This window comes from Nasonia vitripennis, chromosome 5 (assembly GCF_009193385.2).
Source record: "Nasonia vitripennis strain AsymCx chromosome 5, Nvit_psr_1.1, whole genome shotgun sequence".
In the NCBI taxonomy this organism is placed as follows: domain Eukaryota; kingdom Metazoa; phylum Arthropoda; class Insecta; order Hymenoptera; family Pteromalidae; genus Nasonia; species Nasonia vitripennis.
In genome coordinates, this window is record NC_045761.1 from 20,173,438 (window position 1) to 20,188,865 (window position 15,428).

General features: G+C 43.5%; 1 protein-coding gene across 1 annotated transcript in view; it reads right to left on the minus strand.

The window, feature by feature from the left end:
- Window positions 1-6,897, minus strand: part of LOC100119683 (runt-related transcription factor 1) — a 36,465-nt gene extending 29,568 nt beyond the window's left edge. The window contains exons 1-2 of the mRNA XM_031931108.2: window positions 5,938-6,897; window positions 3,815-4,045 (exon numbers count right to left, since the gene is read on the minus strand). Coding sequence (XP_031786968.1) covers window positions 3,815-4,045; window positions 5,938-6,490 — 784 coding nt within the window. The 5' untranslated portion in view covers window positions 6,491-6,897. The remainder of the gene's footprint in view (window positions 1-3,814; window positions 4,046-5,937) is intronic.
- Between the last annotated feature and the right edge of the window lie 8,531 nt (window positions 6,898-15,428).

Consider the following 15,428-nt stretch of genomic DNA (forward strand, 5'->3'; position numbering starts at 1 on the left):
GGCGGTGCATCGTTGATGCGTCGTCGTCGTAGGCGTCTGGTGATGCTAGAGCTTGCAGTTGAAGATGACGTGGGTGTCTGCTTGTCTATAGGAGTCTTGGAACGCTTTTAACGGAACAGTAAAAAAAGCTATGAAAGAACGATAGAGAACAATTTCAAATCAATCAATCAAAAGGATAACCAATAAATTCTAAAAGCTCCCCAATCGCCGATAAAACCAGCGCCTTAAAAAGCTCGCCCACCGCAAACGAAGCCAAAAAGAGAGTCCCGTGCACGCACTCGACGCAGGCACACTCTCTCTATTCCGCAAAACAAGGGCTGAATTAATGAAGCGTCCGCGCGCGCGAACGCCAAAGTGCAAAACAGCCCTCGCGCGTTACGCGCGCCGGGGGAGAACGATATAGCGCGCGAAAAAAGGAAGAAAACAAACGCGCGTGAACCCCTATATCTATGTGTGTGATCGACGCGATATCGAAGATGGGGTGGTATACAGTCGAGAGTCGAGCTGGCCAAGAGCGCATGTATATATATAGATGGTACACGAGAGAGATAGAGAGAGAGAGAGAGAGAGAGAGGGAAAGGGTTACAAGCCGGGCGGAAATCGAGCGGAGAGATTGCGATAACGTGTTTCTGGATTTCGAGGATGTACTGATGAATTATGAATTTTTTTTTCGATGTTGGAGTGCAGCGATTTTACTTCAAACTATTGTAAAATGTAAACTCTACGATGTATACGTTTCGTCGTTAATTATTCAGCTGCGCTCGACGCACTATACGAGAACTTCGCATATGACACGACGCAATATACGCGTACAACGCACGAACGAGCCTGACCTTAACCTCCTCCGCGTGTTCATACATTTTTCAACTTTTTTCTCTCTCTCTTCAAGCTTCGCCTTCGCGTGTCTACGTCGAAGTAGTCAATATAACGCGAATACAACGATGCTCGTTATTATACCTATACACGTATATGCACGGGGCGGTTTAAAGAACACAATATGGGGGTTGCGTGCGCCGCGTTTTCTCCTCTTCCTCCTATATCGACCGCGGATATCCGCTGATTGAATTACGCAAAGACAGCGCGTTGACGTAACTGACGAAATTTCGCAACGATCTTATACGCGTTTCCGCGAATTAATTTTCTGTCAATTATGTTCCAAAGAAAAATTCGAAAAAAAAAAACAAGAATAAACTAGCAGAGAAAATCCAAACCATCAGCTTTCCACATATGGCGCTGGTGTTCGAGAAATCGCAAAAGCAATCAAATTAATAAACGACCTTTCTCTCTCTCTACACCGACAACGAACTATCCTCAGCGTTTCTCTCTCTCTCTGATCGCTGACAGTAGCGAGGGCGCATCCGCGGTCGTATTACGTCCACGCCACGGGCGATTCGGTCAATCGGCGAAATTGGGAATTACGGATTATTCGGCGCATCGGATCGTGCGCGCGCGTGCCGCCTCTCGCTCTGATGCGGAGAGCTTGCGTTGCGGCCGAAAAAAAAAATGACGCGAACCCCGGATTGAGAGATGTGTCAATGGCGCTGTGTAATTTACGGAAGAGGCTTGTCAGGATTTGCTCTCGGCAAGAGTCGCGTGGCGTTTTATCGGTATGTGGAGGGATTTTGTTTCGAATATGCGTTTGGCGCTCTGACGTGCTTGAATAAACAGTCCGGCTTTTGGGATTTGACGAGAAAAAAAAATTATTTGAAGAAAATGTTAGGTCGAGTCATTCAACGTGATTTGAATAGATCGATCATTTTTGTCTTGACGATTCTCAAAATAAAACAAATAGTCCCGATCGAGAGTGAAAGCCCCGCTATATCATCATAGAAAATCAATAGAAACGCTTTGGGATGCCGGTATAGAGGATTGGTATAAATTTCGAATATTCACACGCCCTCTTACACGCGAAATCGAGGTGTGTGTATAGGAAATGGTAGGAAGCGCGCGGATAACACACTATACTGCCGCAGCGCACTGCTCGCGCGCACACACACACTCGTTTTGCATCTGGAAAAGGTCCCGCGTAATGCAGGCCGAAATGACGGAACCGCCTGAAAGATAGATGATGCCATTCGCAACGAGCTCGTCGCTCGCTCTCTGTTCTGCCTGTCAATCCATAACCCATCGCTGCAGTGCACCACTACTACCATCGTCTCTCTCTATATATACGTGTATCGCACGCGATGATGCGACGAAGGGCAGACTGCGCGAAACCGGACGCTAAACAACTGTCATGCCGCTCAAATTGGATTTCCATGACGGTCCATTATTTTGCGCGCGCGCGCGCGCGCGAGAGAGAGAGAGAGAGAGAGAGAGAGAGTCTCTGGTTATATACGTGTATGTGTATACATATACATCAGGTGAATCGTTTGCTTTCGCCTGTATCGAGTCTTTTGCTGTGGACAGAGTGTAGAGATTGATTTGGAGATCGACTGGGTCGAGTGAAATGGTGCAGTGCGCTTTAGAGGTGAATTTTATCGGAGCCTTCGCCTCCGTTAACAAAAGCTCGATATCTTGCCGTGTTCGTGGAAGGGGAAATTCGAAAGATTAAAAGCTCCGAATTGAAACAGAGAAAATCAAGGTACAGCGAGAGCACAGCCGAGAGCACATCAGCAAAGCTCGGGTATTACCAAGTACAGGGGGAATGAGGGGGATGCATCAGAAGTTTCCACGAGTCCCTCTCTCGCTCGTGTTGTCCGGACGTATACCGTGATGATTTCTGATTAACGGACAATTGTTTCGGGCAGCTGAGCGCATGGCGGCGGCGGCGGCGGCGGACGTCGAGTAATGACTCTGGGCCGCCGACGCGCCGCCGTCGCTGTTCTGCCGAGCTTATTTTATACGTATATAGATGTGTAGGTATATGCGAGCGGGTAGAGGCGCGTGTCGACCACCGACGGCGTTGCCTCTGCTGCAGCATGCCAAAACCATGAGGATGATGCGAGAGGGATTGAGAGAAGTGATGCTGGAGGCTGGGACGAGTGATCGTGGTGCCATTTGTTGGTTCGACCGGAGGATACGTCTTTTTGGGTTCATATTGGCTGTAGTGGTGTGCAAGCTCGGAAAATCTCGAGTCTGATGGTATTAGGATGTTTTAATTCCTAAACCATTTTTTCTGAATAAATAGTCACCAACCGTATCCCAAAAAAAGCTCCACCCGACACGTCGCCCCTAATCCGCTCTCCCTCCCAAAAAGCTAAAAAAGCCAACAAGGAATCATGCAAAATTGCATTTCAATCAATCCCAAAAGAAAATACCGCAACTGGCGACCACACCGTGGATACACGTATAACCAGGCGAGCGGGGGCGAACGAAAGTAAAAGGGACTTCCGACAAAAATGCAATGGCCCCACAGGCGAGCAAAATCATCTCTCTTTCCCTCTCTCGGATAGGATTCATCGAGTGTATACAGCGCTTGATGTTTCGGATAGTCGCGAAATCTCGGTTCAATCGCCAGATACACACACGTGTGCGGTGTCTCTCCCCATGTGTACGTGTGTCTCTACATACCCTCCGAAATCACGGTTATACATAGTAATCATCGTCATCGTCATCAACAACCCGACTTTCTCTCTCTCTCTCTCTCTCTCTCTCTCTCTCTCTCTCTCTCTCTCTCTCTCTCTCTCTCTGTCCCCTTCTGTCTGTCCTATAGCGTTGACGCGTCTATTCGTCGCGATACGCCTGCATCTACCTGTCACCGGCAAATGGACAATCCTCTCTCTGTCTGGTAATCACTTAAAAGTCATCCGAGTACACACGCGCGGAAGTAGATCGAAGATCAAATGAATAACGTTTTCGCTCAGCAACTCACCCCTTCCGCTCCTGCCGACGAACCTGAGGTCGTTGAACTTGGCCACTTGGTTCTTCATCAGCGCCGTGGAGTTTCTCAGCTCGGCGCAGCAGTTCTCGTCGTTACCCGCCCTCACGGTGACGAGGGTACCGTCGCCGATCTCTCCCAGCGCCACGACCTTGAACGCCGCCGGCAGCGTCTTGTTCGATCGCCAGTGCGTCGGCAGCTGACTGCAGAGGAAGTACGGGGAACCTGTCGAATCGAAGCGTGAAGAATTCATTGTTACTTGCACTACATCCTTATTGCAGAGATAGATGTATGTAGGCTAGACGCGAACAGCTTCGTCCTTGAGGAATCTGTCACCGACATACACACACGCACACCTTCGCAATTTACGAGCGAAGCGTCTCCGAGACTTCCCGAGAAAACGGCCAAGGAAGAAGAAGAAAAAAGAAGTATACTACTTATAAGTAGTGTCGAGAGGACGAAATAGTCGTCTCTACAGGAAATTCGTCGAAGCTCTCCAGAGCGTAGAGAATCGCTGCAGAGGAGAGAAAAATCCTGATCCTGTGTGTGTGTGTGTGTGTGTGTGTGTGCGCAGGTGGGTCGAGCTCGCGCGGGACCAGTTTCTCGGATATTCTTCGCTAAGTCATTATAACCGAGGGAGCTCGGAGGGGGGCGACTCTCATTATGTCTGGCGACGTGTGCGTGGCTACTTATTAGGTAGCCGAGGGCTAATTGGCAGGGTCAAAGTGTGGGAGGGTCGCGAGAGGGAACCCTGGGGTCTTCTTCTTCTTCTTTTTTTCGCGGTTCGCGAGAGGAGAAAATTTATCCGTGTGGAGCACTTTTTTAACGGAATTTTCATCAATTGGAAGGCACAACTTGAAGCGATGTGAAGCAGTGTGTAGAGGTATGGTATAGTGTATGAGGTATAGGAGAAAAAGTGTACATCTTTCCCTCGCGCGCAGACGCGGACCACAGGAATGCCCAGTTTGACAGGTCTATGGCGCAGCTGTTAAATTCGCTGATTTATCGGATACTTGGGCTTTATAAGCTAATTGCGAGGAAGTCGTTATTGCGGGAAAATTGTTTTGGATGTATCGATGTTTTCTGCTGGTGTTTTATTTTTCGAGAGAAATTGCTGATTGTAAGAAAAATCAAGCAATTAATTGGTGTGAACTATGAAATTTTCAATAGCGTTTCTAGGATTTGCTCAAAATATTTATACGAAATAAACTGTTGAGCTATTCTTCTTATTAATACTACTTCTGACGTAGTAACGAAACAACAGAATTATTGACCTTTTTCCTGCGCCAACCGACGGCATAATCGAGCTAAGAGGTTAGGATCATCACTGCAAGCGGAGAGAATATTGCATTATTTTACGTAACATTCTACAATTTTTTGCGAGTTAAGTCAATATTTCTTATGCGATAACTATCGAAACAACGAACAAACCGATTTTTTTCAAATTTGCAATTCTCATACGCAATTTCCTTCAAGTCTATTCCAAAGGCGTCTTCCCTTCTCCTCTAAAACAATCCCATTCCAAAACTTCACACATCTCAATACACGTCTGATCAATCTTCCTACCTCTTGCTCTAACTACTGCCGACGCTCATTATCCGTATCTCCTAAATCCATAATCGGATCAGTACACACAACATGTAATTTGCCATCATATCAAGCACGCGCGCAGAGAGCGCAGATCATGGTCATAATTGATCAATCCTGCGATTGATTCAATTACGCCGTGTGTTGAGTCCGTAAACTACGTAAATGAATTGCGAAAGGCTATTATAACGCGCGAGTTAATAGCGACCCACATATCGGCGACAGGTTTTCATCGGAAATCCTGCAAACTGTACTGAATCTCCTACGGGTATTTCCAACGTAAGATACGTTGCTCAAGAAATGAAAAATTCTCGCATTCGTCATCGGTCGAGAGTCGATGAGAGAAGAAATTCTGACGTGTGACTCCGTTGTAGGGATCGTGCGAATCTTGAATCTACAAACGTTACTCCTCTTATCAAAACATACTCTTCGGTCTCCCCACTCGCAAGCAACGTCGTAATATTTATAATCAAGAAACACACCACGATTCATCACAGACAATAACCAGCAACGCTCAAATATCCACCAACCTGTCCTAACGAGTTCACCAGGATGCTCGGCCTGTGCCTCGCCGACGAGCCTCTCGGTCCACCAGAGCTCGCCGACGGCCGCAGCTTCGCTCATTTCTCCGGCGGCGCCGGTCGGTCCCGGTTCCGCAGCCTCCTCCTGTCGCTGTCCCTCTACCTGCTGCTGTTGCTGCTGGTGCTGTTCCTGTATCTGCTGCTGATACTGGGCCGGCTGCAGCGCCACCAAATTACCGTTGTCCTGCTCCTGCTGTAACTGGTGGTGTTGCTGGTGGTGCTGGTGGTGCTGCTGGTGGTGCTGATGGTGATGATGCTGTTGGCTCAGGCTGCCGAAGCTTTCGCCGCTGCAGCTCACCGAGCCCACCGGGAGATGCATAATCCCATCGGCCGCCGACGCTGCGCAGCTGCCCCGATGCACTGAGCCGTACGTCGTGGAGCGTGTAATGGTTATTCGATTTTCCTTCGGACTTCCGGGGGAGAAATTTTGAAGTACGCGTGCTTTGTCGAGCTTTCGGATTTTGGAGCTTTGAATTTCCCGCGCTTGGATCGGCGGCTGCATCCGCGCCGATCTCGTCGACTAGCTTCTCCGCCGCTGTCTCATCTTCGCGCGCACAACCCTGCAGTATACTGTTCACTGACTTCGATCAAGGGCTATAAAGTATCGATCTACGCACACAGATTACAGCACACAACGGTCCGAGATCGGTCCCTCACAGCCGACGACGACACTTGTCACTCACTGTCCTTTTCTCGCAGACCATCACGTCGAGACACTCGCGACTATCGATTATATCGGAGCTCGAATAATCGATCGACAATCGAATGTATCGCACACCCGCGTGGCTGACATGAGAGCGCGCTCGGCGCGCGTGTGTCATGTACGTAGATGATGCACGTAAACGGCCGCTACGGCGCGAAGGGAAACGCGTCAGTCGCGCTCGGCGGCTCGCGACGTAATGCCGTAGACTCGCCGCCACGCTCTCCTCGAGCGGCTCTCCCTCCCGCGCTTATTCCACAGCACGGAGCGAGCGCTCTTTTGTGCGCTGTCCCTCTCTACTCGGCGCTATATGCACACGGTGTATACGAGACTCGCGTGCCGCGTGCGCGCGCGCTCCAAGCGGGAGATCGCATACGCGTTAGAAAGGAGCTTTTGCTGCGATTTGTTGAAAAATTTTGGGTAATCGCAATTCAATGACACTCGTCCAGCCAACACAGCCTTGATCTTATCTCCGACTTCTCTTCTCAGCCTGACTTCTTTTCACTCCTCCATCTGTCCACAGCACCCACTGGATGCCGAAAGTCTCATGCGCTCGCCAGCTTTCGCGTGTACACCTCACCATTTTTCTCTCCCTCGCTCCTTTGTCGCTTTTTTTCCTTCCTCCTCTTTTGTCTTGCCACTCTGTCTGTTTCTACTCGCGGCTGCTGCTGCTGATGCGCCGCGCGCACGTGTTTTCGAAACGTGCGGCTGAATTTAAACAGAACGTTGACCCTTTCGTGTACGCGATTTTCGCGCGTATATAGCTTCTGTTACAGGTGCAATGATCCCTTTTTTTTTGCTCTCGCGTTTTTTTTTTTACTTTTTGGGAAGTCAGTGAAATTTCGAGGGATGGAACGGAGGGTGTAGTGGAAAGATATGCGCGCGCGTTGACGCATTGTAAATAAAAAGGACACGCGGATGTTTTCGTTGATGTATTTTTAAATCGTGTGGTTGAATTCTAATGAGACCTTCGGACTTTTTTTTGATGTAGGTGATTTCGAGTGAATTAATAATATAGTTTATAGTTTGCAACTCTATAATTATGTTTTTGGAGTGTTTTGAAATTTTGTTACAAATGACAAAAAAATTATTTGAAAACTGTATGAATAATTAAAATTCACAAAAGCCTATTTATAAAAGTTCACTTACGAGATGATAGGCTATTTTTAATCTTGCAACGTGTGATTATTCACTCAAGCGACGCTGCTACTCGCATCCGCGAGTCTATTATTAATAATCTCCGTATGCACACAAGCGTCATTGGAAAACCTGTCATTTTCATGCACCTCGCTCAGATGTACTATTTGTCAAAATCGTTGTATAGCACGCATACTCCGATGCGACTATGTACTCGATGAATAATTTAGCATTTTTAAGAAAGGAAGTCGATGAGTCACTGGGGGAAATTCACTTGCGAGATGATTCCGTCTGAGATTTTAGGAACGCATGAAGCTCTTGCTCATAATTCGATGGATACTGTACAATACTCGGTATCTAGTCATTCTTTATCAATCAAAAAAAAAGTAAAGCGTAAGGCTAAGGTCGTTTTAGGTGAATCAGTCGATCGTTTTATACATTTTTTTTTTTTTTTGTTACGTATAGCTTCAATGACGTATGTGGTCTATCTCGAGAAATTATTCTGCTGTTAAATTAAGTGTTAAATTATATATTTTACAAATAGCAATTATTGAATGAGAATTTGAAAAAAAAAATAAAATAAACACATGTATCATAGTAGCCATAGTATTAGTGCTTTAACTTGTTTTTGGCTCTGCAGTCTTTGACTTTCGACAACAGGTGGCGCAAAAGCACCTCCACAAGAGACACATTATCCCTTATCAAAATCTGTGCGCAGAGTGTAGATATAGAGCTCAGCCATATCTATGCTAAAACAGCCTTCTCGGGCATGCTATACATACGATTATGGGCCGCTCATACTATTAGACTGCTTGCATCAATATATTTCTCCTTCTTCTTCTTCATCTAACGAGAACGTCAAACGCCTCTCGAAAGACCGACTCCTCTCTTCTCTCTCGTAATATCCTGTCATCCGATACAGGGAGAATCGCGCAAAGTAAGCGTTAGCTATCACTAACTCTCCCAGAAATTTCACACGAGATAAACAGCAGCCCGCGATGACTCGCCTCGAATACACGTACACACAGGCACGTATACGCGTATAAAATCGAGTGCCAACCTGTTTAAATGGGTCAAGGGGCAATTAATTTAAACTCGTGCATTTATCGCATAGCATATAACACTGGGACGCGCGTGTCGCGGCCTGTGTCTTGACGCGCGATTTTTCGGGCAATAATAATAGGAAGTGTCGCCTAAAGCCGAAATAACAACACACCGGGCCAGCTTATCGCCTACTTTCCCACGGAACGAGCCGGGCCAATCTCTCGCTCATTTTTTTTTCGGCACCGATATCGCATTCTCGCGCTCTCTCGGCTCGCTCGCGCTATGAGTTTTGTGCGTGTGGATGTGTCTGAGAGAGGACTAGACTCGCTCGGAAGCGTGTCTACGGAAAGCGGAAAAAACAGAAAATTGCGATTTCGAACCAAGAGAGAGAGTGAGAGAGAGAGAGAGAGAGAGAGAGAGAGAGAGAGAGAGAGAGAGAAGAGTGCGAGGACCTTTGGTTCGAGATAATTCAGGGATTAATCTGGCGTGAGAGTCTCGTTTTCATTCATCAGTTTTGGCCTAGTTTCGAGGGAGCGATAGAGGTCATACCGACGAGGGAGCCTGGGAAATGATAGAGAAAGAGCGAACGAACTTAAATTGGTGAATATGCGCGTTTTGCTATGTTATAATTATCGTTAGATGATAATGGAATTTTTCGAGATGATACGCGCGAAGTTCTTTGAGCAAATTTATGATGTACAAAGGCATTTTGAAGAGAGATTTTGAGTGTTGAATGAAAATCGTTTGGAGTGTATAATACAATTGTGTTGTCGGTGATAGAGGAGAGTATTATCTTTGGAGGAAAGTTCTATTCGAGTTTATAAGCTTCATAAATTGGCAGAAGGCGATAATTAGCAGTGACCATTTATAGGAAAGTGATACGGTAGGGAGTTAAAAAATTTGCGTGAGTCATTTTGCGAATGTTAGTCGCACCATGCGATATTATCAGATGAAATGATTTAATGTTCAAATATCTGATACCTATATTGTTCTAACAATCATTGCGATACAATGGTTTCATATTTTCTTTGAATAATATTTTTGTTAGCAAATATTTGTTATCCTGGTGATTTTTTAAATTATAAAAGTGAATCATACATACCCTTTATTGCGTCTGACTTATTTCTTAGAAATTGCTTTAAAAATGAGAGATATATTTTAAAAATATAATAATACGAGTTTTCACAATTTTATTGAAAATACTTATTTGAATGACTTTTCGGGGTTAGCCATCAAACAAAAACAAAAGAAATGAGTTCTATCGTTGACAGTTTCAATATCACAATTTTCGGTATCTAAATAAAGCTCAGAGAAATAAATATGAGAATGCATCAAATACTCTTTTATGCACTTATATATAGGTAATCTAAGTATTAGATGCGAGTTGTCTTAAAACTCTAAGACCCTTAAAATCTCTCTAGACAATAACCCCCAAATCCGTCCAAAAACTCACTTCCGATCAAACCTCGACCTTCACCCTCCATAAAAAATCCTCTCATCCATGCTCTCAATCACCTTCCACTACTTACATCAACAACATTCACACCAATACCCCCGTCCAATCCCCGCAAGCCCACCCCGCTGTTCCGACCAGCCACCCACCCGCCCCCAACGTCGCCGCCGTTGTCGCGCACGCGTCACGCACACCAGGGAAAGGCGCGAGGTGATTGTGTACACTATATACGTGCAGTATGTGTGTGTGTGTGTATATATATATATATATATATATATATATATATATATGTACACAGAGCGTCTTCTGCCAAGGCGAACAGCAGTAGTATATACATAGCATCACCGAGGCGTAACAAGTGTCCGCCAACGTCACGGAGGTGGAGTCTCTCGCTGAGCGCGGAGGGGGGTGACCGAGAGGCCGGCCCACCCCCACTACGGAGGTGTGTTGTATAGAACTGCCGCGACTTCCTTCTTTATGCCAGTGAGAATGAGAATTTCGTATGTATACTTGTGCGAATCTGATGTGCGATCGTCGTTTGGAGTTGACGATAATATGTTCTGTGTAGGGATAGGGTTGAGGAGAGGCTTGAGAAGTGGGTGAAGGGGCTAGTTTGAGGGTGATGGGAAGATTTTTCAATGTTAAGAGAACCTCACTACCTTAAATTAAAAGAAAAATGAGATATTGATTTTTTGTGTAAAAGTACCTTAGTTTAAATAATCAATTTAACAATTATATTAACTCAGGCATATTGTAAAAATTATCAAACAAAGTTTATAAATACCATATGTCAGGTACAATAGGTCTTCGAAGGCCAAAAATCACAATTTTCATTATTTCAGCTACCGCAGACTTACTTAAGTTTTTACAGTTATCTTACTTAAGTTTAGACACATATGTTTATGGAATGAATGTGGGAATTTAAAAACAATTTTTATTTGAAATAGTTGTCTACAAGTTAAGCATAATTTTTGTCATTTTCTAAATATTTAAACAAATTTTTTTATCAAATTATAGACAACTTTTTCAAATTAAAATTTTTACCTGACATACAGTATTTATAAACTTTGTTTGATAATTTTTACAGTATGCCCGATTTAATATAATTGTTTAATTAAGTATTTAAACAATTTAAGGTACTTTTACACAAAAAATCAATTTTTTTTAATTTGATGCGGTGACGTCCCCTTAAATGAATGATTTTTCCTTTTATATCTATACTGTTTAATCAAATTGGAGGACAATTGTTTATGTCTCCCAGTCTTACAGAATAGTTCAGTATCCGAGTCAGTACGTTTAAGTCTATCATTATACAATACTCTTTGAATTGTAAAAATGCTACTAGACATGTTACCTAGAAATATGTAACCTAGATGATTCTGATTTAACTGTTTTCGTTCATATTTTCACATCCAGGCTCATGCGAATTTTTTAATTGAGCAGGTCAAATTTTACTATCTGTCAGTTACGCAGAAACTACTATCTCTAGCACATTGTATTTCTGGTTTCTAGCATATTTTTACAAGGAAAAAGTGATAAATGTTTTGGCTTTTTCGTCAAGGTTTTAGGTAATTAGAATATTGACTTTTATCAGTTGTGAGAGATTTTGAGACCGATACCTCTGTTTCTCACATCACAAAAGAAATCTATATCCAAAATATGAGCTCTCTAGACCTGTTAGTTTTCGAATAAAAAAAAAATGCAAAAATGGTGAAACAGGTATCGGTCTCAAAATCTCTCACAACTGTTAAAAGTCAAAATTCTAATTAATGCCTTGACAAAAAAGCTAAAATACTTATCACTTTGTTTATGTAAAAATACACTGGAAACCAGAAATACAATGTGCTAGAGATGGTAATTTCTGTGTAACTGTCTATAAGCATAATTTGATACGCTAAATTAAAAAATTCACGTGGGCCTCGATGTGAAAATATGAATGAAAACAGTTAAATCATAATCATGTAGGTTACATGTTTTCTAGGTAGTATCATAGTAAGTATCTGTGTAAAATTTCAGTTGTATAGCTTTTTTATAATGCAAATAAATGGCATTGTAATGATAGACAAACCCACTGACTCTTATACTGAACTTTTCTTCAAATTCACTATTCAAACCAATGATGACGACATTGAGCATTATTAATATATTTATTAAAAAATAGTTTTAAGGGATTTAGTAACATGTTACATGCTTATAAAATATTAGCAGACGTTAGTGTGCCGCCCAACACTTATAATAGATTTTCTACCAGTGTTATTAGACAGAGATAAAATCAAGAGCGCGCGAAGCGCGCCTTCATTCCTAGTAGAATTAAAAGTTCGAGTGTTCGTAGCGCAAGAACTTCCTTCTTACAAGCAAATTACTTTCATGTACTATATTCAAGTTTTTGGATTACAGTGAATAATATAGAAGAAAAGCAAAAGCTCTATAGATTAAGAATCATAATTCATTGTAATAAACCAACTACGTTCCCAACACCTATACAAAACGCACCCAAATAACACTTTCTTCATAACATTATACTGTCTTTTCCGCAGCTAATAAAAAACCCAAAAAATACACACATCAAACGCAAGCCAAACTCACCCACCGAACGATAAAGCGGTCGAAGGTAGCGGCCGCACGAAGGGCTCTTCCTTGATCGCTTCCGGCTGCGTATAACACACTCTCGCGCGCATAATACGCATACGCATGTACACATCCGACGATGAGAGCTGCGAAACCAGGCTGACGCTGAGCTGCAGCAGCAGTAGAAGCAGCAGCGCCTCGGGGTCCCGCAAAATGCTACCGTTTATTGCCACTGTGGTCTACTAAAGCGGCGAATCGAGAGGCACAGCAGATGCGGTTTCACTCGTACTTGGCGATCCGGCACAAGAATGTAATTAACCCGTCGGGCCCAGAAGAGTGTAGCGACGGCGGCAGCGGCGCGCGTATCGCGAAGCGCAATTTTTCATCGCATACCGCGACGTCTTGTATCTTTCTTCGTTTGACGTATAATCGCTGTTGGGTGATCTATTGTCTAGAGGCGGGTACATTTTTTTTTTTAAGAAGTTTTATCGTTGAGGTGTTTAATTATTTTATTAAAGCGAATTCCTATAAAATCTAATTATCTGCGAATTATCTAATTAGTCGCTCTTCCCAAGTAACAGACGATTTCGAAAGTTTATCTCAACCAACGATCTGTTTGATTAAACATTTTAAATTACAACACAAACCCCATACAAATTTATCTCGAACCTAGCTTCAACATATTACACATACACCTAGTACCTCTGCCCCTTGCGCACACCTTCAAGCTCATACTCCTACACCGTCCAGAATATCACTTGGTACCTCTCGCGTACGCCTTTTCCCTGATAGTCCAAGAGCCGTCCTTAATCAGCCTTTCGGCTACACGGCTAAAGCCGCGCTAATAAGCCATAAATAAAGGCATACGAGGCGCTGACCCTCGCAATTAATGCATCCCTTCCCCTAAATCAGGACTACAGAGGTCCTGCTCGCTCTGCCGAGCGATTAGATGACCTTTCCTTCCTTCCTTACTTATTCCCGGCTTCCTTCTCGGCCCGCCGGCTTATACGCTTTCAAATCCTTTGCGCCCGTAATAACACGTATGCCAGGCTATTGTATGCTCTTTTCGAATCGTCTCCGAGACCCGCGAGTTCTGCGCGTTGTGAGAAATTTACGATGTGTGTGCTAGGGATGGAATTTGGGTTTTCCTTGGGTTTGTATAGATTAAACTCCTTTCTGACTCTAATTGGATTGAAGTATTTTTATAATAGGTACAGATAAATATATTTTAATTCTACAAAAAGTAGTATTATAGATAACTATACAATACATCAATGTACTGTATAATAACATAGATTCAGTTGCAGTTACATAGAATCAGACCGTAAAAGGCAGTTTTCGCACAGGTTGTAGATCGCTATATCTAGGCTCGGTGCACAGATTCTGAAGAGGGAACAAAATTTCTTTACGCCACCTATCGGCGGTAGCCAGAGACTCCGTAGAGACCTGGAAAGTCGCAGCTGTGAGGGAAACTAGAAAAGCGAGCCAGTTAAAAAATGTTTTATTTTGTGGCTATATAATATCGTCGATAAGTACGAAGACTAGTACAGTTCAAATTTTCAAACGAAAACTAGCACAACTCACGATTTGCCGCCAAGAGTAGCACAACTCACGTATTTCCCGCGAAGACTAGCACAACTCGCGACTTATATTACTTGAAATGTGAGTATTTTACGTTTTTATTGGGTTAGTTAAGTTCATGAAAACCTTGGACAAAGTCAGACAAACATTAAAGTTTTAAAAAGTTTCGAAATGCGCGAGTTGTGCTAGTCTTCGCGGGAAATGTTGAGTTGTGCTAGTCAGAATTATATACTATGACACTACTAAGATACTAATCTGTTAATCACTTTTAGAGCTTATATGGTTATAACGTTTCCGTTAAATTATTTGCAGTCAGATATAATATCACCATCATCGTGAATATATAACTTTTGAAAAACATGTTTTTCTCATATTTACTAATCTTATTACTTTATATACATACTCTTCTATCTTTCCAACTGAAAAGACATTCTTATAAACGCAGTAATATCGAGTTCACGAGACCCGACAAGTTTTAATATACGAATTCGCATTATAACGCACAACGAAACTATATATATATTACGATACTGTCCCCCGCGAGGTACAGACGTCTCTCCTTTTTCCGTTCTTTCCAATTCAAATCCGGCCCGCGTGCAGCTAATAGAAGCTTTTTGTGGTTTCGTCTCTCGCAAACACGCGATAAGCGCGAAGAGAAACTTCCAGAACACCGGCTAAGAAACGTCGCTGACGATTTTCGCCGAGCCGTAACTAAAGCGGACAATATCAAAGAAGACTACGCGCACGTGTATAGTTATATAGCTTTCTCGAAAGGACTACGTAGTTTCGCGGTGAGTTTGGTACATTTTTAAACCTGATGCGCTGCACGGACGATTTGCTTTGTCGCTGGCGCGAGACTTGATTTTTTTTCTTTCGAATGTCATTTTTACGAGAGAGTTGGAAATTAAATTGAAGCGATGGTTGGATGGAGTTTTTTGCAGATTTTTTTTTTCAAGT